The sequence below is a fragment of the Indicator indicator genome, chromosome 21 (genome assembly GCF_027791375.1).
Source record: "Indicator indicator isolate 239-I01 chromosome 21, UM_Iind_1.1, whole genome shotgun sequence".
In the NCBI taxonomy this organism is placed as follows: Eukaryota; Metazoa; Chordata; class Aves; order Piciformes; family Indicatoridae; genus Indicator; species Indicator indicator.
Window position 1 is genome coordinate 13,312,303 of NC_072030.1, and position 15,637 is coordinate 13,327,939.

The following is a 15,637-nucleotide window of genomic DNA, read 5'->3' on the forward strand; positions in this document are numbered from 1 at the left end:
GCTGGTTGAACTTCATGGCTTTCTTGGAAAGCATGATCCTGTTAGGACAGCAACCCTGGGTTCAGGTGGAGCTCCGGAAAGCATGATCCTGTTAGGACAGCAACCCTGGGTTCAGGTGGAGCTCCGGAAAGCATGATCCTGTTAGGACAGCAACCCTGGGTTCAGGTGGAGCTCCGGAAAGCATGATCCTGTTAGGACAGCAACCCTGGGTTCAGGTGGAGCTCCGGAAAGCATGATCCTGTTAGGACAGCAACCCTGGGTTCAGGTGGAGCTCCGGAAAGCATGATCCTGTTAGGACAGCAACCCTGGGTTCAGGTGGAGCTCCGGAAAGCATGATCCTGTTAGGACAGCAACCCTGGGTTCAGGTGGAGCTCCAGAAGATTGTGCAGCATGGCAGGGAGGGTTTCTGAAATAAAGTGCTGAAATCTCAAGGCAGAGTAGGACAAGGCTAGATGAGCACTGGAAGAGGAGCAGGAGGTGAACCTTTGAAATGTGGAAGGTGAGGTGGACATCCTGAATTTTCTCTGCAGTCTGTGGAGAGGAAGGGGCAGCTCTTTAGGACCATTCACTTCTCTCTGTCAACTATAGAGGGAGCTTGGACATGTCTGGCTGTCCTGAAGCTTACTTAGCAGTTGATTCCAGCCTAGCAGATGTTGCCCAGTGCCCAGCAGCTCCTACCTGACCTCTGAGCAGAAGACCAGCCTCCCAGTACCATCCATGCTCGAGGTCTTGCTGTGGTGTTAGCTGTTCTGAGGGTCACTCTACAGCAGATGGCAGCAGAATGACCACTCCCAAGTCCTTTTCTGTGTGGGGTTGGGAAGGTTGCTGGGTGTATGGAGGGCAAAAATGGGGTGTCCTGGCCATTCAGCTAACACCAGAGCTTCCTTGGTCCTGTTGTTTGTGGTGGGTGCTCTGAGCTGAGCTGGGTACCAGTCTGTAGTGGTTGTGGTGGGCCCAGCACAACTCTGCATGCCCCAGGTGCCCAGCTGCTGCTAAGCTCACCAGGGTCAAATAGGTATTTGAGCTTCCAGGACAGTGTGAAGGTAGCAAAAGGGGTTCCTGGGCCCCTTTCACCTCTGCTCATGTCTCCCACCCCTCTGCTGTAGGTGGATTTGATTGACTGGGTTGATAACATGTGGCCCAGACACCTGAAGGAGAGTCAGACGGAGTCAACAAATGCAATCCTGGAGATGCAGTACCCAAAGGTGCAGAAGTAAGTGACTTCATGAGATGTTCCAGTGGTGGCAGGCAGAAGAGTTTCTCTTCAAAGAAACTGGCTTAAGGGAGGAGCAGTTTGTACCAAGGGGATGCAGGAGGTGCAGTCTGCCTGTTCCTTTGGGGCCTGGAGCATCCCTGTGAGGAGGAAAGGCTGAGAGCCCTGGAGCTGTTGAGCCTGCAGAAGAGCAGCCCCAGAGGGGACCTGCTCAATGCTCAGCAAGAGCTAAAGGAGCTGTGAGGGGCAAAAGGCTGGGGCCAGACTCTTGAGTGGTGCCCAGGGCCAGGCCAAGGGGCAGAGGGCACAAAGTGGAAGCCAGGAGGTTGCACCTGAAGATGAGGAGAAAGTTGTTTAGTGTGAGGGTGCTGGAGGCCTGGAGCAGGCTGCCCAGAGAGGTTGTGGAGTCTCGTTCTCTAGAGAGCTTCCAAACCTCCCTGGTTATTGTGATCCTTCTGTGGGTGCTCTGCTTTAGCAGGGGGGTTGGACTGGATGATCTTCAGAGGTCCCTTCCAACCCCACCATGCTGGGATTCTGGGATTTCAGTGGGTGACGCTTGTAAAGACACCACATAAGGAGGTTCCCTAACTCTGTGGAAGGGTTGTTTTGTGGCTTCTAGCTCACTGCCCTTAAGGTGGTAAGCACCAAAAGTTTCCTCTGAGATTTCTGGAGTGGATTGAGTTGCTGGGCACTGCCCTGTAGACCAGACTTGGAGGTACAGGGGTTTGCAGAGCTGCTGGGGGTGTGAGGATGAAAGCTGTCCTCCTTCCTGCACTAGATCTTTCTGTGGGGCTGTGGTCTAGGTGCAGTGAGCTCTCCTGCAAATCACCACCCCACCAGCTGACATGCAGGTGGCATCTGGCACAGCTCTGAGCCCCTGGCTTGGGTTTGGGCAGCCCATTTCATCTGATCTTGTCGTATCTGCTGTAAGATGTGGAGCAGCACTCATTTTCACTTTACTCTCATCTTGTTTTCCACCAGATACTGTCTGATGAGTGTCAAGGGCTGCTACACAGATTTCCATGTGGACTTTGGTGGCACTTCTGTGTGGTACCACATCCACCGAGGGGGAAAGGTAGGAGGGCACCTACAGATGCTAAAGGAGAGTGGCTTTTAGTCTCTTCTCTTGACAATCCTTGAAGATTCAGGTTCCAGGAATCAAACTGAAGTCTTTCCACCCTAAACTTGTTTATCTGTGGTTCTTGGAAGTAGTTCAGGCTCTCAGAGGTCCATCAGACACAGAGTGAAAACCCAGGCTCTAGGGATGATGTTGAGACTACCTCATAGTAGAGTAGAACCACCCAATTCATCCAGTGCCTTGGCCTGCAGAGAGGTCATTTGGCTGCATGGCTGATACTGCTTGGTGCCGCAAATCACTCACTGGGAGCAGCAGAAAGTGGAGATCAGGAGGCTGAGGCCTGACTCTTGTGAATGCTGCCCAGGGACAGGACAAGGAGCAGAGGGCACAAAGTGGAAGCCAGGAAGTTCCATCTGACGCTGAGGAGCTTTGGTGTGAGGGTGCTGGAGGCTTGGAGCAGGCTGCCCAGAGAGGTTGTGGAGTGTCCTTGTGTGGAGAGCTTCCAACCCCCCCTGGGCATTGTGCTGCTGGGCAAGCTGCTGTGGGTGCCCTGCTGGAGCAGGGGGCTTGGACTGGCTGAGCTCCAGAAGTCCCTTCCAACACCACCATGCTTTCATTCTGTAACATCTGCTTTGTCTTGTTCTCTGGTGTCTGAGCTCTCAATCTCTTGACACTGCTGTAATTAATACTTCACAAAGCATCCCAAGCTCAGGTGACCTGTGGTACTCAGCATGTCAGGTCAGGAAGGACCTCACTCAGTGGCTTAACCTCTTAGGTGTGACAGCTGCTCAGGTCACTTTGGGAATTCCTGCAGATTTCCATCCTCTGTGGTTGGGAAAGGAAGAGATTTGGGTGTCTGGATAGTGAGCTGAGCAGGTTTGGAAGAAGCAGGGAGTAGTCAGCAGCTGTTAATTATGGGATGGCTTACAGGGATGTCTTGTCTTTGCAGATCTTCTGGCTGATCCCTCCTACACCCCAGAACCTGGAGCTCTACGAAAACTGGCTTCTCTCAGGGAAGCAAGGAGACATTTTCCTTGGGGACAGAGTGTCAGAGTGCCAGCGCATCGAGCTCAAGCAGGGCTACACATTTGTCATCCCCTCAGGTACCTCAGGGTGGGCTGATGAGAACAAGTCTGTGTGTTTGCATCTCACCTGGATGCAGGCTGAAGGGGCACCTTCCAGGGTGGGCTCAGCTGTGTGAAGGTTGGGTGGATTTTTGAGCCCTGCTCTGAAGAGCACAGTTGATGAAGTAGGGACTGTGAGCTGGGAGACTCACCCAGTCACTCAGAAGGATTCCTCAAACTCTACTTTCTCTCTCCAAGGTTGGATCCATGCTGTGTACACTCCCATGGACACACTGGTTTTTGGAGGCAACTTCTTACACAGCTTCAACATCCCTATGCAGCTCCGCATCTACAGCATCGAGGACCGCACGCGGGTAAGGAGAGCTGTGAGGATGTGGCCTCCTGGGCTGGTGGGGATGGACACAGCCAAGAGTGGTGCTGTGCAGGTAGGGAGGTGGTTGCTCACCCTGTGACAGACTGCTCAGACTCCAGCTCTTTGTAGGCACGGTGGAACTTGGGCAGAATGAGAGCCTAAACCAGGCACTAAGGCTGGTCACATTCCTTCACCCTGACCCCAAGCTTCTGAGGGGGCTGGGAATCATCTTATGAGTGTGATGGGGACTTTCCCTGGCTGTCTGAAGAGGAAGGCATCAGGAGAGGTTTAGATTGGATGTTAGAAGAAACTTCTTTTCTGAAAGCATTCTCTGATACTGGAACAGGCTTCCCAGGGAAGCGATTGAATCCCCATCCCTGAGGTATATAAAGGAGGCAGAGATGTGATGCTGAGGGACATGGTTTAGCACCAGACTTGGAAGAGTTAGAGAATGGTTGGACTTTATCATTTTAAAGGTGCTTTCCAACTGAAGTGATTCTGTGTCCATGAGGGTCATCCAGCATGTTGCCTCTTCCCTCACCTGGCTGCCTGGTGTTGATTTTAGACTTTGAAGTGATCTAAGATGACCAAGAAGGCTTCAGGGAGGTCTTCTGGTGGCTTTTCTGTACTCAAAGGGGCTGAGAAGAAAGCTGGGGACAGGCTTTAGCTTGTGACAGGACAAGGGGTGATGGTTTGAAACAAAAAGGGAAATTCAGAATGCAGAGAAGGAAGAAATGTTTGATCCTGAGGGAGGTGAGTCCCTGGCCCAGGCTGCCCAAGGAGGCAGTAGATGTCTCATCCCTGGAACCGTTCCAGGTCAGGTTGTTTTGGGCTCTCAGGAACCTGCTCTAGTTGCAGATGTCCCTGCTGACTGCAGAGGGTTGGACTAGATGACCTTGGATGGTCCCTACCAACCCAAATCATTCTTTGAGTCTGCAACTGAAGCTAAAGGCTTCTTGAGGCCTGGAGCAGAGACTGCTGTTGGCAAGTGGATGTTGGCTTCCGCAGTGCTCAGCTCCTGCAGAGAAGCTTCAGGACACGCCTGGGCGGTGATGGACAGACTGTTGGCCTCTCCAGGGCACTACAGGGTGCTGCAGCAGGCAGAACCTGTGGGCTAGCTCTCAGATGTCAGCCCTGTGCCCAGAGCAGCTGAGACAACAGGGTGATGGAGCACGTTCCTGCTCTACCCTGGGTACTGCAGCTTTGGGAAGATGTGATGCAGGCAGCAGGGCTAGGGACGTCATCTGCCTGTGTGTGACTTGCTGGTGCTGATGTGACAAAGCTGGTAACACCTCTCTTAATAGGCCTTTCTCCTTCACTCATCCAAATACTGTCAGATGTTTGGGAAGAGGGCTTGAACCATCACCTTCAGCTGAAACCTTCTGTGGCATCTGCCAGTTCTTTTGTAACGCTAATGAGAAGGTCTGGGGGGAAGGAGCTGCAGCGTTAATGACTTGCTTGGTCTCTGCTCTGCCTGCTGATGGTTCCAGCAGGCTGCCAGCAGCTTGAGTGCTGCTGCTGAACACTACAGGCCTTTCCTGCCTCTCCAGAGGAGAGCAGTCTGGTTTGAAACAGCCTAATCCGAGCTGGCTCTGTGCAGCCTGGTGATAAAGGAGACCTGAGCTGATGCCTTTCCTCTTCCCTCTTTTCCAGGTCCCAAATAAGTTTCGTTACCCCTTCTACTACGAGATGTGTTGGTACGTGCTGGAGCGCTACGTCTACTGCATCACCAGCCGCTCCCACCTCACCAAGGACTTCCAGAAGGAATCACTCAGCATGGGTAAGAGCTCTCCAGCCCCCATTCCTTCCTCAGCCCCATCACAGCCATTCCTTGCACCCTCCATCTGGGCTGCTGTCTGGCTCAGCAGTCTGAAGGATTGTTTGGGAAGAACTTGGGACCATCACTTCCTCCATGGCATGAGCGGGGTGTGAGAGATTTCCTTTCCTTTTGAGCAAGAAGCCAAAACAAGCCAGGCTTTTGCTTCCTCCTTTGCCCCAGCCAGGTTGCTTGCAGCTGCAGAACCAGCACACAAGTTCCTGGTTTTGCTGGGACACATACAGCCTCTAAGAGAGCAGAGTTGGAGGGAAGTGCAGCAGCCACCACAGTGCTGTAGGCTGCAGGGCAGTGATGTTTTCCTGCTGGTCAGGGCCTTCCCGCATGCTGCTTTCAAGGTTATGTGCAGGGAATCTCTTGCAAAAGACATATTTGATCTCCTTGGAGCCAAGGCAAGCAGGGTCTGAGCAGTGTTCAAGAGATGATTTCTTACAGAGAGCCTTCTACAGAGTGGGAGAGAGCTGGAGAGCCTTCATTTAAGGCCCCTGAAGCAAATCTATCCTCACTCCCCCTGAAAGGCTGGAAATGCCGACTCGTGGAAACCTCCCCTGACAGCCACAGCCTCTTCAGGGCTCTCCATATCTGTCCAAAGGGGTTCTGGCAGAGGGCCATGATTCCCAGCTCTTGTTCTTGTCCTGTAGTTCTCTGCAGATCTCCCTCAGCCCTTGACTATCTCTGTTCTTCTCCAGCCTGGAGGTCTCCAGTGCCTTCCCCACCCTTTCTCTACCACTGAGCAGCATGAAGTGGGAACTAGCACAGAGAACTCAGAGGGAGGGAGCAGGAGAACCCCCTTTTTCTTCAAGGAAGGGTGCTTGGTCCTGCACAGTCAGGCTCAGAGATCTCATAATCACCTAGTTGAGTCCACATTCTCTTTCTCCCATCATGAAGGCAGGATGAAGGTCCCCAGTCACTCCCAGGACCAGATGGGAGATCATCCCAAGCCCTCCAAAGCAAAGTCTGTTGGACAGGGTTCTGAGCAACCTGCACTGGTTGCAATGTCCCTGCTGACTGCAGTGTGGGGTTGGACTGGATGAGCTTTAAAAGTCCCTTCCAAAGTGTTCCATGGAATTCAGTCTAGAGTATGGCTGTCTCTGGTAGGCTTTCCTATGTCCTGTGCCTCACTTTCCCACAAAATTCACCAGGAATGGGAAAGGGTTTCAGCTGTTTCCCTCTTGTGTATCTTGCTCCAGCATCTCTGGTAACTGGAGGAATTCCTCTAGAAATGGAAGCTCTCCTACGAGTGCTGGTCTGGTCTCTGTGCTCACCTCTTTCTCCATCATGGCAGATATGGAACTGAGCTCCTCAGACTCGGTAAACATGGAAGAGGAGGAGGAGTATGAGGATGATGAGGATGCAGCAGGGAAGGAATCCAGGCGGCCCATCACGAGGAGGTCCTTTCTCACCAGCCCCATCGCCAACGGTGCCAGCGTGGACTATGACGAACTGGGCAAGAGCTGCCGGAGCAGCTTGCCAGGTCTGAAGAAGACTCCATCCATGGACTCCTCTGACTCCAGCCGGGGCTCCCAGAACGGCCAGGCCTGCGACCCCAACAGCGGCAGCCCACGCAAGAACAGGAGGGTCCACCTGACCCAGTTTGAGCTGGAGGGGCTGCGCTGCCTGGTGGACAAACTGGAGTCACTGCCCCTGCACAAGAAGTGTGTCCCCACCGGCATCGAGGACGAGGACGCTCTCATCGCTGACGTCAAGGTAGGCGGAGATGCGTCGGGGAGCCACCAGCGCCATCCTCCCCTGGGGCTGCAGCTGCTTCCTGCAGCACTGGAGGTAGAGAGGGCACAGAATCACAGAGCAGTAGCAGTTGGAAGGGACCTCTGGAGATCAAGTTGAACCTCCCTGCCAAAGCAGGTTCACCTTAGGGAATGTCACAGGAATATGGCCAGGCAGGAGTTTTGAACGTCTCCAGAGATGAAGACTCCACCACCTCTCTGAGCAGCCTGCTCCAGGGTTCCAGCACCCTTAAATTAAAGAAGTTCCTCCTCATGTTTAGATGGAACTTCTTATTGGTCAAGTTTGTGCCCATTTTCCCTTGTTTCTGTGGCATATTCCTCACAAGGAAACTGTGCTTGACCCTGCCCTTATTTAGATGAGACATTGGGAAGAAATTCTTCCCCATGTGGCTGGTGAGACACTGGAACAGGTTGCCCAGAGAAGTTGTGGAGGTTCCAAACCTGGAAGTGTTCACAGCCAGGTTGGATGGGGCTTTGAGCAACCTTGTCTAGTAGAAGGTATCCCTGCCCATGGCAGGGGCAGTTGGAACTGGATGGTCTTGAAGGTCCCTTCCAACCCAAACCATTCTGTGATGCCATTCTTACCTCTGTTTTGGGGCAAGGAGTGATGTCTTCAGGTTTGGTGTCCTCCTCTTGCTCTACATGAGGCTGATACTACACCACGTGGCTGAGAGCCCTGTGGGGACCCTCTGGGCCCTGTCTGTGTCACTTTTGGGTGTTGGTGCGAGATGGCTCATTTGTGATGTGCTTCATTCCCAGTTCTGGCTTTGAACTCCTTGGGCTGCTGGATGCTGGGACAGTTGGAGCCCTTTCCTTGGTCCCAAGTGGATTTGGCCATGTTTCTTTGGGTGGTTTCTCAGGACATGACCTCGGGTCATACAAGCTGGAAAGTTGGGGTTTTTCTATTTTAAGGTTTCTTTGGTCTTTTCCCTGCCTTGTTTTATACCCTGAACTGTATCTGCTAGACCTATTGTAGCGACTCCATGAGATTTGGTGTTTTAGCCCTTTCAGCCTCACCCTGTTCCTCGGAAGTTCATTTTAGTTCCTCAAACCCCTTTCTGGTTCCTTTCTGGTTCCTTCCTTGCTGCTGGTGATCTCCTTGCCTGTACCAGCGGTGACAACCAGACACAGCCATGGGTGTATCCTCGCATTTGCTGTTGTGTTTCTTTCCCAAGTGCTGCCTCCTGAGGCTTTTTTTGGTGGTTTATTTGGTAGATCTGGTGTTCTGCTGTGTTTGGGGTTCCAAGGTGGGCTGTGGTTCCCTGGCCAAGTTCTGGTGATGCTTGGCTGAGGGAGTTGGTGCTGTTCAGGGGCTGCAGTTTTGGTTTCCTGTGTTAAGTGCGCCGTGACCTTCAAGTACATGATGCATGTTTGAGCCGTGTGGTGGGGTGGCCTCAACCCTACCACAGGCCATGGGATGAGGATGCTAGTCTACAGTCAGCTAAGGATGAGCCAGCATGTGCCCAGGTGGTCAAGAGGGCCACCAACATCCTGGCCTGGACCAGCATGAGTCTGGCTAGCAGGACTAGAGTAGCAATTTTCCCCCTGGACTGGGTATTGGTGTGGCTACACCTGGAATCTTGGGGTAGGATTTGGGCCTCTCACTCCAAGAAGGACATTGAGGAGCTGGAGCAGGTCCAGAGAAGGGCAACGAAGCTGGGGAAGGGTCTAGAGAACAGGGCTGGGAAGGAGTACCTGAAGGACCTGGGTGTGTTGAGCCTGGAGACAAGGAGGCGGAGGGGAGACCTTCTGGCTGGTAATGATTGAAGACATTTCCCTAGTCCTCTACAAACACTTTCCTTGTCTGCCTGGTCTGCTCCTGCTGTGGGTCACATCTGCCTGGAACATTCTCCATGCCTCGTGCTGTCTTTACCCAGCCCCAGTAAGTCTGCCGGCTGGACTGTGCTCTCCCAAGACAGTTTGTTTCTCCAGGTGCTCATGTCTAAGAGAAGCAGCAAGCAGGGCAGCTTGCTGAAGTCCAGGGGATGTAGAAGTGCTGGTGAGCACCCTTGGGAGGAGCAGTGGTCTCCAAGCACTCTGCTCGCTCTCTGTGGCCTTGAGAGTGTGGACAGTCCTCTGCTGCAAGACAGAGGGGACTTGGTGAAGAAAGGAGACTACTTCCACTGGGGCTGGATGAGGAAGTTCAGGGTGGCCTACGAGCTGTGCCAAGAAGGTCCCATATGCCAGTGGTGGTTCATGAGATGTCTGACACTTCCTCCATCACTGTCCAAAGGAGAGCCATGACACATGGGGCCAAAGACCCCTCTGCCAAGGCATCACCTTGGCATGGCATCTGATGCCTTTGACCTTGGCAGCATGGTGGAGGAGCCACCCTGCACGTCCTCCATGCTGGGCCAAACCACACTGCAGGGCTGGGAGAGTCTGTGCCAGGGTCCCAAGGGTGGTGGTGGTTTTTTCAGGTGGTGACAGTCCAGATAGAGATGTCTGGTCATGGTGGAAGTGGCTCCCTGGGCTTTCCAGGGGCAAAAGAGATAAAAGCTGAGGTTGCCCACACATGCTTTGACTGTGTCAGGAGTGGGAGCTGCTTTGGGGAGCTTTCAAGAGTTTCCTTCGTTTTAACCGGGGTGCTCTAGGGCTGATGGGGGGAGGGAGTCTCAGGGAGCTGGGGCTGGTGGTGGGTTTCTTCACCCCGTACAGGTCTGTCCCCATCTAGTGGTTGAGGCCACCGGTGCCTTTGGGACTTCAGCTGCTCCCAAACTTGGCTGAGCGGCCAAACTTGGCTGGGGTCCACCTAGGTCGGGAGGCTGCTGCTGCACTCCCTGCAGCCCCCACGTTTCTCGGGGCTCACCGCTGGCCGGCAATCCCTTCCTTCCTACTCACACCAGGGCTATCTCCCAGGTGTGTGGGGGGCTCCAACTTCTACCAGCAGCCCCCCTAAAATAATAAAAACTAAACCAACACACACAGACCCTCCCCCCACCCCTTACCCAAGACAATAGAAAGCTATTAGCGAAACCGGGGCTGGGAGCGGAGGTCTCACCGCGCTCTGAGGATCCCAGCTCCCAGCACCTCCCGACTGCGGGTGCCGGAGGAAGGGAGGGAGGGAGAGAAGGACACTGCGACCACGCTACTGGGGGAGTGTGTGTATGTGTTGGGGGGTGGGGGGGTCCATGCGCCAATCTCCACCACGCCAACCGCTCATCCTCGGGGCTCCTCCCGGCTCTGCAGCAGAACCGGCTCTGCCCTCTCCTCGCTCTGGCTGGCTCGGGGGGTGGTGGGGGTTTGGGGTGGTTTGTTGGGTTTTTTTTGGGGGGGAGTTGTCCTTTCCCTCCCCCCCCCCCCTTTTTTTTTTCTTCTTTTTTTTTTTTTTTTTCCCCCCTCTGCCATCTTCCCTCTTGCAAAGCATTGCTGGGAACCGCATGTGGGTGACGCAGCAGCATTGTTCCAGCCTCAGGAAGCTGCTGCTTGCTGCTGCCGCTGCCCAAGGGCTCGGCAGGAGCACGCGGTTACCAGCGCGGTTACCGGAACCCGAGACCAACCCAGGGTGCTCTGGGAAGGGGACACATTTATCCCCTCCCTCCCCACCCCACCCCCCTCCCCTATTCCCCAGCCATGGCCTCAAAGATTGGGGATCCGCTTTGGTTCTGCTCAGATTAAAACCAACCCCTGGAGGTGGTTGGGCAAAATAGTGTGGGGGGGGGCCCAACCCTCCCAGTGCGGGCACCGAAACAAAGAGGGCTCAGCAAACTTCACCCCGGAGTGTCGGCAGCTGCAGAAGCGCAAGGTCAGGCAGCTGGCAATGCTGGTGGGACGGGGAAGGGAGGTGGGGACGCTCTGGACCCAGTCAGAGTGTTGGGGGGTGGGGGGGGACGGGAGTGTTGTGGCGGGGGCCTCTCCGTCCCCAGAGGGTTCCGTGGTTGGGCTCCTCGGCCGGTCGGGGCACGCTCGTTCAAGGGTGCTGAGTTCCTGCCGGCTGTGGGGGGGGAAGCATGTGGTGAGCTCACAGCGTGCCTCTTTGCCTTGTTATGTCCCCCCGGCAAGGTCCCCTTTGCCTTGTTATGTCCCCCCGGCAAGGTCCCCTTTGCCTTGTTATGTCCCCCCGGCAAGGTCCCCTTTGCCTTGTTATGTCCCCCCGGCAAGGTCCCCTTTGCCTTGTCCCCTCCGCCTTGTTCCTGAGCCAGAGCATGAGCAGTCAGAGAGGACAAGGAGGGCTCTTGCCCACCTAAGCTCCAAGCTAGGTGGGACCTGGGTGCCCCCCACCACCCTCATTGGTCTCCTGGCTGAACCTCTGCCACCCCCCAAGTGCCCTGTGCAGGAGGAAGCACACCTATAGGTATCTATAGATAGATCCGGAGGGGTGTGAGCCCCCAGCCCCTGACCTTTCCTTTCGGTTGCGCTCACGGGGAGGCAGAAGGGCTGTCGGCAGCATGCGGGGTTGCAGAGGAGAGGCTTCAGCTTCCTGCCTCCCCAAAAAAACCTTGGGAAGCACTGGAAAACCATGTTGGGCTGGAATATGCAGCCCAGAAAGCTTGGGACCCCTGCCCTGGTCCTGCCTGGCAGCAGGAAGCACCCAGCGTGGGGATGCCGGCAGGAGACTCCTGCCAGTGTAGCCATGGCAACGCCAAGTAAATAAAGCACCTTTGCAACGGGCAGACTGGGTGGGGAATGGGCAAACTGGGTGGGGAATGGTGGTGAGGAGGGGGCTGCGACGGAGGAGGGCAAGGAGTTTGGTGTAAAGGGTCAGGATGAGTGCAGGGAGCTTGCATCCCCTCAGGGCAAGGGGTGCCTGGCACCGGAGGGCAGCGTGCCCAGCCTACTTGGTGCCCAGGGATCACTCAAAGTCAAAGCTAAACCCTGAGGCAGCGCAGAAGGGAGCAGCTCTTGGTGGCTACCCAGCAGCTTGCACCAGGCTGTGGAGGGGGTGCTGGGACACCACATCCTGCTGCTGCTGCACCCCCCAGCTGCCCAGAGTCGGCAAAGAAGATTGCTGGGGGGGGGAGCTGGGGGAGCACTACCCTTGTGACTCCTCTTCCATAAACCCCTCCTGGATCACAGGAGCTTGGTGCTTCTCCCCCTTACCAGCATCCAGGGGCCTCAGGGCTGCCATGCAGCTGATGGAAGCTCTGGTGCAGATGCACCCCACAGGGCTTCTCTGTCTCATGTGGGCGTGGGTAGAGGTGGGCTCCCTCCCAGCCCTGGCTGGAGCATGCTGGGCCTTGGCATCTGCTGGGAGCCTGCCTTGCTGGTGGGGGGCTGGTTTCCCACCTGTTCTTTTTGTCTCTCTGGGGTTTTTTGGGGGTTTTTTGTTTGTTTGGTTGGGTTTTTTATTACCTCCCCCCATCCCCCTTTTTTCTCTCTCCCCATTAGCTGCTGCTAGAAGAATACGCCAACAGCGACCCCAAACTGGCACTTACAGGCGTCCCCATTGTCCAGTGGCCTAAGAGAGACAAGGTAGGAGCCTCACAGAGGAGACCTGGGTTAGGTGTTGGTGTGGCTGAGCTGATTACCTACCCTTGGACTGCAACTGAGGGGAGGTGGCATCAATTTGGTACCTGCCTTGGGAACCCAAGCTGGTAGGCAGAAAGGGAGTGATGCAGAGGCTGGTTATGGGGCACAGCCATCTGTGTGGGGCACAAAAACCTCCACAGCTGCAGGCAGACATGTTTGCTGGCTGGGGTAGAAGTCTCCCCATAGTGGAGGAGGGCTCTGAGGCTCTCCCCATGGTGGCAGAGGCATTCCCGTGGTGGTGGAGGTCTCCAGAGGCCTCTCTCCAGTAATGGGGATTTCTGTGGTGGCAGAGGCTTCTGAGGGGCTCCTCATGGCTGTGGAGGCTTCTGAGGGTCTTCCCGTGGTGGTGGTGATCTCCAAAAGTCTCCTCATGGTGGTGGTCTCCCTACAGCAGTGAGGGTCTCTGAAGGTCTCCCAGTGGTGGTGGAGGTCTCCAAGGGTCTTCCCACAGTGGTGTTTACCCCAGCTCAGCTTCTGGATGATAACTGGATCAAGCCCAGCTACTGCATGTTCTCCAGCTCCTTGGCCATGCTCAGAGGAGCTGGAGCTCTGCTGTTGAGGGTGGTCTTCTGAAGGGTGCAGCTCTCTAGCTTGATAAGGGAGTGCTGGGTGATGTGGGTAATGCTGTCTGTCAGGGGAGTGCATTGCTGGTGCGTTCTCCAGGAGATGAAAGATCTCCCTCAGCCTTGCTTTGGGAAAGGCTGTCTCTGCTCTCCAGAGCCTGGAGGTCTCCAGTGCCTTCGTCATCCTTTCTCTGCCACTGAGCAGCATGAGGTGGGAACTGGTGCAGGGAGCTGAGAAGGCAGCAAGAGAGTCCCCTTTCAGTTCAGGGGAGGGGCAGGCTCAGAGACCTCACAGTCATCTGATTGAGTCCATATCCTTTCTCCCATCCTGAAGGCAGGATGAAGGTCCCCAGTTGCTTGTAGGACCAGAAGGCTGTGGAGATCCTAAGCAGACACCCTGTTGGATGGGGCTTTGAGCAACCTGCTCTAGTTGCAGATGTCCCTGCTGACTGCAGGGAGGTTGCAGTAGATGACCTTTAAAGGTCCTTTCCAACTGAAAACGTTTTTATGAAGGGTGAGGTTTGGTGCTTGATGTCAGCATCAGCCCTGCCTGTTTGGTAGGAAGAGCAGCCCCTTGCTGCTGGGTGAACATGTGCCTACCAGCACCCTGCCTATGCTGGAGTGTTGGTTCTTGTCAGCCTCAAGGAAAGCAGCTCCCTCCTGGGTGTCTGCTTCAGGAAAGTGACCTTCCAGTGTGTCCCTGCCCTGCCTTCTCTGGCTCTGCTCATCACCCAGAGCCCAAAGCTGGGCCTGAGCTCATTGGGCAGGTGGAGATGAGGAGCAGGCTGCTGCTGGCCAGCCGGACATCCCCTCCACAGGCTGCCTTCCCTACCTCCTGTAGGTCACTGCTTCCTTCCTGCTGCAGACAGGCTTGAGGGCAGCCTGTGGGAAGAGCAGGAGACCCCATCACACTGGGCAGGGTGGGAAACAGCCTGTCTGGGTGTCTGGAGGCAAACAAAGGCTCCCAGATTATCCTCTGGAGGTCCCTGCCTGTGCCTGCTCAGGAGGATCCAATGTGATTTCCTGGTCCTGTAGCAACAGGGCAGTTTTTCTGGGAGAAGATACCTGGAGACATCTGCTTGCTTTAGATGTTTGACACATCCTAGAGATGGAGTTTTGAGTGCCAGCCCTTCCCCAAGCCCATTAGCTGTCAGGGTGGTGGGAGACATGGTGGCAGGGGTCTGCTGGAGAGCTGTGCTGTCTGACCAGGGATGCTTGGAGGTTCCCAGCAGACCTCAAGCTTACAGGGAAGCATGACTAGAGCACTTGGCATCAGAGCTTAGCCTTGGCCCTTTGTACAGCTGCCAGAGGGACTGCGGTGGCACAGAGAGAGGATCGCCCAGGTGGGCTTTGTCATTCCTTGTCTCAGAAGGGGAGAGAGTGGCTGTAGAGATTTGGGCTTCTCACTCCAGGAAGGACATTAAGGAGCTGGAGTGGGCCCAGAGAAGGGGAGCAAAGCTGGAGAAGGGCCTGGAGAACAGGGCTGGTGAGGAGCAGCTGAGGGTTGTAGAGCCTGGAGAAAAGGAGGCTAAGGTAAGACCTTCTGGGTCTCTCCAGCTCCTGGAAAGGAGGTTGGAGCCAGCTGGGGGTTGGTCTCTTCCCCCAAGGAACAAGTGACAAGGGAAGAGGAAATGGCCTCAAGTTGCCCCAGGGAAAGTTTAGGTTGGACAAGAGGAGCAATTTCTTCACCCAAAGGGTTGTCCAGGCCTGTCCCAGGCTGCCCAGGGCAGTGGTGGAATCCCCATCCCTGCAGGGGTTTCCAAGCCCTGGAGCTGTGGTGCTGAGGGCCATGGTTTGGTGGTGCCCTGGCAGTGCTGGGGGAAGGGTTGGGCTCCAGGATCTTCAAGGTCTCTCCTGACCAAACCGTTCTGCGGTTCTGCTGTTGGCTCACGGTGCTGGTGCTGTTGGCTCACTCTCACACTGCTTCCCTCTCTCTCTGTCCCCAGCTAAAGCTGCAGGCCCGGCTGAGGGTTCGCCTGCCCACCATCCCCATCACCAAGCCACACACCATGAAGCCAACCCCTCGCCCAACTCCCGTCAGGTCGACGGTGTCCCCCATCGTGTCGGGAGCCCGGAGGCGGCGGGTGCGGTGCCGGAAATGCAAGGCCTGCATGCAGGGCGAGTGTGGCATGTGCCACTACTGCAGGGACATGAAGAAGTTCGGTGGCCCTGGCCGCATGAAGCAGTCCTGCGTCCTCCGGCAGTGCTTAGCGGTGAGTCTGCAGCCTCGGCCTCTTCGCCCAACTCTGCTGCTGGCCTAGCAGCAACTCTGTGTTGGCCTATCAGTGTCAGGTGGAG

General features: G+C 55.5%; 1 protein-coding gene across 1 annotated transcript in view; it reads left to right on the forward strand.

Annotated features, from left to right (window-relative positions):
* Nucleotides 1-15,637, forward strand: part of KDM2A (lysine demethylase 2A) — a 45,765-nt gene that overhangs the window by 22,846 nt on the left and 7,282 nt on the right. Inside the window, exons 7-14 of the mRNA XM_054390603.1 lie at nucleotides 1,107-1,213; nucleotides 2,195-2,288; nucleotides 3,241-3,394; nucleotides 3,614-3,729; nucleotides 5,382-5,508; nucleotides 6,848-7,269; nucleotides 12,636-12,719; nucleotides 15,286-15,552. Coding sequence (XP_054246578.1) covers nucleotides 1,107-1,213; nucleotides 2,195-2,288; nucleotides 3,241-3,394; nucleotides 3,614-3,729; nucleotides 5,382-5,508; nucleotides 6,848-7,269; nucleotides 12,636-12,719; nucleotides 15,286-15,552 — 1,371 coding nt within the window. The remainder of the gene's footprint in view (nucleotides 1-1,106; nucleotides 1,214-2,194; nucleotides 2,289-3,240; nucleotides 3,395-3,613; nucleotides 3,730-5,381; nucleotides 5,509-6,847; nucleotides 7,270-12,635; nucleotides 12,720-15,285; nucleotides 15,553-15,637) is intronic.